At 34.7% G+C, this 6,522-nt stretch overlaps 1 protein-coding gene across 4 annotated transcripts in view; it reads left to right on the forward strand.

Moving 5' to 3' along the window:
- Positions 1-6,270, forward strand: part of CEP120 (centrosomal protein 120) — a 37,837-nt gene extending 31,567 nt beyond the window's left edge. For 3 of the 4 annotated variants that reach the window (XM_039567298.1, XM_039567297.1, XM_039567299.1), the window contains exons 20-21: positions 4,407-4,552; positions 5,245-6,270. In XM_039567298.1, coding sequence (XP_039423232.1) covers positions 4,407-4,552; positions 5,245-5,485 — 387 coding nt within the window. In that variant the 3' untranslated portion in view covers positions 5,486-6,270. Of the gene's footprint in view, positions 1-118; positions 1,623-4,406; positions 4,553-5,244 lie in introns of those variants that run through there. The other variant, XM_039567300.1, reaches the window with a different exon arrangement.
- The last annotated feature ends 252 nt before the right edge of the window (positions 6,271-6,522 follow it).

The following is a 6,522-nucleotide window of genomic DNA, read 5'->3' on the forward strand; positions in this document are numbered from 1 at the left end:
TGTCTTCTTTTTAGTCTGTTTGAGCTTCAGATATTGTTCTGTTAACCTGAAGTATATGTACTTCGTCTAACATATACCTCTCCTTTGAGCTTGTCTAAAATGCCTTTTTTGCTCTCAGATTGCCGTTGTGAGCATGTTGCTGGACAGCAGAAACGTGTGGATCATTGAACTTCCCTGCCTGAAATAGTAACACATCAGCTTGTCATGAAACCTGTGGTCCAACACACACTGCTTCTGGCCAGCATGCAGTTATGCCTTTCTTCTGCAGTGCAGTTGGAAGAACGCTTTCAGAATTTTTCCTCATAGATCTGAGTAATATACTGCACAAACTGAAGGACTGAATTAAAAGGCTTCTACTCAGTGTAGTCACAGTTATGTGATGATTTGTGTTTATGTGGAAGTATTGCTGTCCTAGTAACAAGTGCGACTCTGTTTTGCATTAGTTTTGCAGTATTTAGCTTTTGGTCAATTTTTGCACAATGTACCTTCAAAAATAATTCTCTCATAGAATTATTGAGATACACAAATTTGACAGACTTAGATTAATACCCCAGCTTCCCATGACAGTACCCCTATTTTAAAATGGGACAATGAGAGCCTGAATAAACTGAACTGCAGAACAAAGAGTTTTCTAAAGTTAATCCTTATCTCATGAGCTGCAAAAAAAATTATTGGACTGAAACTAATCATACTACAAATCAGTGTAGGTTGAAAGGCTGATAAGAGATAATGGCAATTAAAAGTCCTCTCTCACGTAAGAGAGTTAAATTTTTGACATCACCTAAGAGGAAAATGTCAATCTCATCCTCCGCTGTAACAAGATGGTTTTCCTACTGATGAGTCAGTTTGCTTGTAAATGCATTCTTATATAATTTATTGTGAGGCCTTCAAGACTCTTACCACTGTTAGATAATGTTAACAGGAAAGCCAGGATGTACTAGACAAATTAATTTCAAAACCAGAACTTGGATATGCAGGGGGTATTGTATCTACTTCAGTGATATCTGTGCTAAGTTTCTTTATACTTGTTGTCTAATCAGGAGAAGTAGCTAATCACCAGACTGAATTACTGGATTCTTTACTTGTAAAGACAGATACCTAGAAATTTCTAGATTTATTCTACGTGTACAGGGCAGCAGCTCCACCCCTGAGACTAAATAGGACTTCCCAAAGGAGATTTAACGTACTCAAAATTTTATGTCTGTTTGAATTAAGGTGTTAGTTACAACTGGTTTAGCTTGTTTGTTTGTTTGTTTGTTTCCTGGAAACAGCAGTATTTTAATTTGCTTAACTTTGTAAAGGATTTAGCTTTAGGAAAATCCTACATAGGAAAATGCAATAGAAAATTGAATGGGGACACCAAGAATAGTGATTGATAGTCTCAAAGAGAAGTAAATATTAGCTTGTCCTTATACTTGTAGATTCTATGTAATTGAGGTAATCAGATTGACTGTCAATCTATTTACTTGTTCTGTTAATTGAAATTGTGCTAGTTTTGTGGCAGCCTGCTTGAGATAAGATCATGCTCAGTGTTTTTTCTTACTACCTGCATTTAGCAAAATAAACAACTCAACATTATTGCAACTATCAAAATAGTTGCAATAGTTCCATTCTTCCTCATAGCTCATTTATTCTGTTCTTCCTTGTAGCCTGTTTTATACTTGAAATCTGGCTTTACTGGATACTGTTGCCTATCTACATATTTGGGAACCAGAGAATACCATTGTGATGTTTGCTGGGACTTTAAGCAAGAAATCCCAACTAAAAGCACTCTCTGCCTCTTCTTTCAAATACTTCAACAGTACTGCTTTATATGTAGCATTTCTTTTCCAGCATAAATGTCTATCTTAATTTAAAACTTTCTGTGTCCAAAAAGCTCCTCACATGCTTAAGTATATTGCTTAAGTGATGCATTTCCACTCTTCGAATAACTTGAATCATGTCTCTAGTTGGAATATACCTAGTTTTGCGTTTCAGCTGTGCTTTTCATTGGGTGGGAAAGACCCAGCTAGTGAACTGATGTGACATACCAGTCTGGGCCAGCAGTAGATGCACAAGATCTAGAAACCCTGCTTGGATATCTTTGAATATCCTCCAGCAGCCCTCAGTCAGTTAAGTACATCATGAGCCAGCTGCTGCATTCAGGCTATTGTGTTTAATGGACATAAGTGAATGTATTCTTTTTTTTATCTGTTTCCTTTTCATACTAACTCATTTTTCTCTCCATAATATCCCACTCTTTGCACATCTGCATTTTTGTCACTGAATTACATTGTATCAGCAGCAAACTGTTCATTAGTGATTTCCCCATTTGTGAATATACAGAAGAATATATTCTTGTGGAATCCACTGTTACCTTCTTGCTCTTGTGGAAATGATCAATTGCTATCCTTTCTCTGGTGTTCTAAGCCCTGGGTAAGCTGAGAGTACTTTTCTCTGTCACTGCTTAGTTGTGTGCTCAGTTTTAGGAGGTTTCTTTGTGGTGTTTGGTTGGGATTTTTAAGACTAGTTGGAACAGTGACTGTTCTATAAAAGCTGAATTCGTTCTTCCTAATGTACCCATACATCCTGTTAGGTTTGGGTTATGATTTCAAATAGCTTGGCCACTATGGAAGTAGGTCCTGCTGGTACTTTCTGGTTATTTCTAAGGCCTCTGTTTAAAGAAAGAATAAAATAAAAATTGGAGAAATAGTTACTCTGGTGGTGTCAACACCAATTTTGGTGATGGATTAAGACTAACCTCCGGTCAGTCTCACAACTTTTTGTTTGAATTTCCTTATAGCTCTTGAAAATTTTAAATATCAGCTGTCTATAGTAACTTGTTTTAATATGTACTGTATTTGTAGATTATTCTCAGACTGAAGCAGAATATGTTTTATTACAGTATTCTTCAAATCTTTCCCACATAAAAAGGGGTTTCTCTCACATGGGAACGTCCTTCTGCAATGAATTCTTGATGGGGAAGGAAGGACTATTGCCTTATCTTCACCAAGTGCTTTTTCTATGCTTCAGTCATCTATCAGCTGTAGACTCTTTGGCAGGATTCCTGCTTCTGTTTTTTTTATTAGTATGTATCTCTTTAGCAAGTTGCTCGTCAAGATTTATGACCCGTCTCACTGAAGTTCTAACATTTAATTCAGCTTACTGGTGTATTGAATTTAGTATAAAAACAAAGTTTTTGGAGTCTTTAGGGTTGATTTCTTGCTAAGTACTTCTTCTCTATTGTGTTGTCTGTTCACATTAACAGTTAGTCTTTTTTTATACCAATCCCTTCTGAAATTCAGATTTTCTTGACAATTATTGATCATCAACAGGGAGTGTTTAAAATGCTGGCAGCTGGAATTCTGGAAACTACCTGATTAAAGTCTTTCAAATATTATGAGGTTGACTGTATAAAAAATATGCTTACACATATCAAACAAAAAAATTACCTTTTTTTACTCCCATATTAAATATAAAAATGATTGTATTAATAATCAAACACTCCAGATGAAGGCAATGTCAAAATTGCAAAGATAAACTTCCACTTCACAATATGCCTAGATCCAGGATGTTTGTGTAACCTCCTCTGTTATTTTTTAACTACCTCAGGTCTTCTGTCTTATTCTGGGTATAAGACTGACTGTACTGAGTTAGTGCACAAAGTCATATGGAAAATGACTGGGAGGAAAACAAGTGGAGAGAAGACCATGTTTCTCACTAAGGCACTTTAATGTCACGAGGTAGTGGACTTAAACTTTAGGTTTCTTAGTATCTGTATAGAGCTTAAAAAATTAGAGCCAAGCAAACTTCCAGAATGGATAGATTGATTTCATTAAATCTACAAAGTAAATTATCTAAAATCATGCATAGTGCTATACAAATGTAAAAGGACACCTTGCCAGAACTTTGTTTTCAAGGTTTATATTTCAACCACAAGTTGTAATTTCAAAAAGCTGTTTCTGAAGCTTTGGTACTAGACACTGTGGGGCCGATAATGGAAGTTTCCTGCAGCTATTTAGCTTTTATTTTCTCAAAAAAAATTACTTCACACACTATATAGTAAAGGAATAAATCTCATTAGCTTGAGCAGTTCCAGAAGTATAAGTTTTATGCCTACCAACTTAAGCCAAAATTAGTAAGAGAATTTGTTAACATTTTTGCTGTTTTGTTAATGGGGAGATATCTGTGATTGGGCTGCAGCTGATCCAGCCTGGACAGGTTTGCTGTGATCGTGATAGTCACCGGTCTTACTGCATTATAGATATCACTAGCTAAGTCATTCTGTTAACTCCTACATTTCTAATGCTCCCGGAGATGTAATTGTTATGACTTCATTCCTAAAGTTCCGCTCTGTCACTATAATTAGGACTTTTACATGTAATCATGTAGTCAACTGAGTTATGTCTTCACCCTTTCCCACACAGCGGGAACAAGAAAATGCAATGGCTCACCTTAAAAAGCAGCAGCAAGAGCTCGAGCACATGAGGTTGCGCTATTTGGCAGCAGAAGAAAAAGAGCTGGGGAAAACAGACCGACAAGAGCTGGAGGTTATCAGAAATGAACTTAACAGGTATAAAAGTATTTGTAAGATTCCTCCCCACCTGCTCCCTATCCTTCTTTTTTCTTGCTGTCAGCCTTAAAACAGGAGAAGATTCAATTAAATCAAGATTATAATTGGCTGTCAGTCCAGTGAAAGAGCACTGTTTCATGTCCCTTAGGTAAAGATTGCACATTTATAAAATGCAACAGTATGGCAATATAGCAAAATCCATGTTTAATGCCACCTGGGGTTTTTTTGTTAAGGTCATAGATGTACAGCACCAAGCTTTTTTCTTTTATTTTAAACCTTCAGTTCTAAGCATAGATGCTATGTTAATAAAAGAACAAGGCATGTTCTGTTCTTATCTTGAATATATTAAAATTTAAAATTTTATCTAATGTTGTCCTCCAAAAGCTGTCTGCACTGGTTTTGTATGTTGAACCCTTTTAATTTGTTTGCTTTACCAAAGCAGAAGCCTTCATAGCGAGTATCATAGTTACATATGCACATACAAAAAGTTTTGTTAATATTTAAGTATTATATTAACATTTTTTTTTTAGTTGTAGTTTTTTTCCCCAGTGACAGAATAATTTTTTACCTTTTACAGATTTCTTTGTTTTGCTTAGTACTTCAGTAGGTGAACTAAAGACTCAACACAAAGATAATCAAAGTGAGGTTTAAGATGTCTCATTCTCTAATTCTTCCTATTTTATCGATATCAGGCTAAAACAACAAGAAGAAGAGAGAAAGAAATTGAAAGATGCTACAGATAATTCTGCTGGAAGAGTGGATAGTCTTCATTGTAGAAAACTAAATGAGAATACAGATGATTACCTCTCTCGTCTGATAGAAGAGAGGGATACTCTGTTGAGAACAGGGGTCTATAATCATGAAGACCATATTGTAAGTGAACTTGATCGTCAAATCAGAGAAGTTATTGCAAAAAGGAACATCACTATTTAAAAGCATGCAAGAAGTTTTTACAAAGAGCCAAAATCTGAATGGAGTGACTTCTATAAGCCTATAGTACTTTGCAAAATATGTAATGTCATGCTTTGTTTTGCACATTATAGTCAGCTCTCTTTGAAGTCAATGTAAATATTTGCAACATGTCAAGTTAAGCACAGTTGTAAGATTAATGGGGGCAATGACTGGTTTATAATGTTTTTATACTCATGTGTGTGTATATATAATGTGTTTGTGTAAATATATTTATCTTGTGTACTCTCTTCTGAAATGTTTCCTACCTCTTTTTGCATCACCCCGATTAGGTTTACTTGTAACATTTTTAATATTGATTCTAAGATGTTTTTTGGTCAATATTGTTATGATTTCATTCAATTTTTAAAAAAATCTCTTCAGCTATACTAGGGCAAAATGACATCAGCTGTTTTCCCTGTCAAAACTCTTAATTCTGAACTGAAGTACTGACCAAATGTTGCTTTTTTACTAAATGACAAGTAATAAATTTTTGCTTCTCTGACTGTAGCTAACATAACAAAGTTATGTAATAAATAAGAGACAAGGTTTTGAGTGTGATGGGGATAAAATCAAACCTTAGGAAACTGAAGCCAAACCAGTTATTGTTCACTTGTGTAGTTTCTTCTCCAGACACTGGAGGGTGCCTGAGACTTAAATATTGTAAAGACAATGTTGACTAAATTTTCATAACTGGTTGGTTTTTGAACTAGTATTCTATGACTTTCCAGATGTATTATTTTATGAAATAAAATTTGATTTTAATTAAATATTAAGGACTTTGCATTTATTTTTTAACTGAACAAATAATTTTGTTTACGATTTCTAGTCATATGACAGTCTTTAGTGCTTTAATCCATAAAATAATGAACTTGTTAATCAAGGTTAATTTCGTTTTTTTAGTTTTTTTAATAATTAATTTTTAATTGAGTCTCTTCTGTGGCGTATAAAAAATTACAATCACGTTGCTGTGTGTTTTAAACAAACTTGAGGTTTTTTTCTAGCAAATCAAAGTACTGAGT

Source organism: Corvus cornix, chromosome Z, assembly GCF_000738735.6.
Source record: "Corvus cornix cornix isolate S_Up_H32 chromosome Z, ASM73873v5, whole genome shotgun sequence".
Lineage (NCBI taxonomy): Eukaryota > Metazoa > Chordata > Aves > Passeriformes > Corvidae > Corvus > Corvus cornix.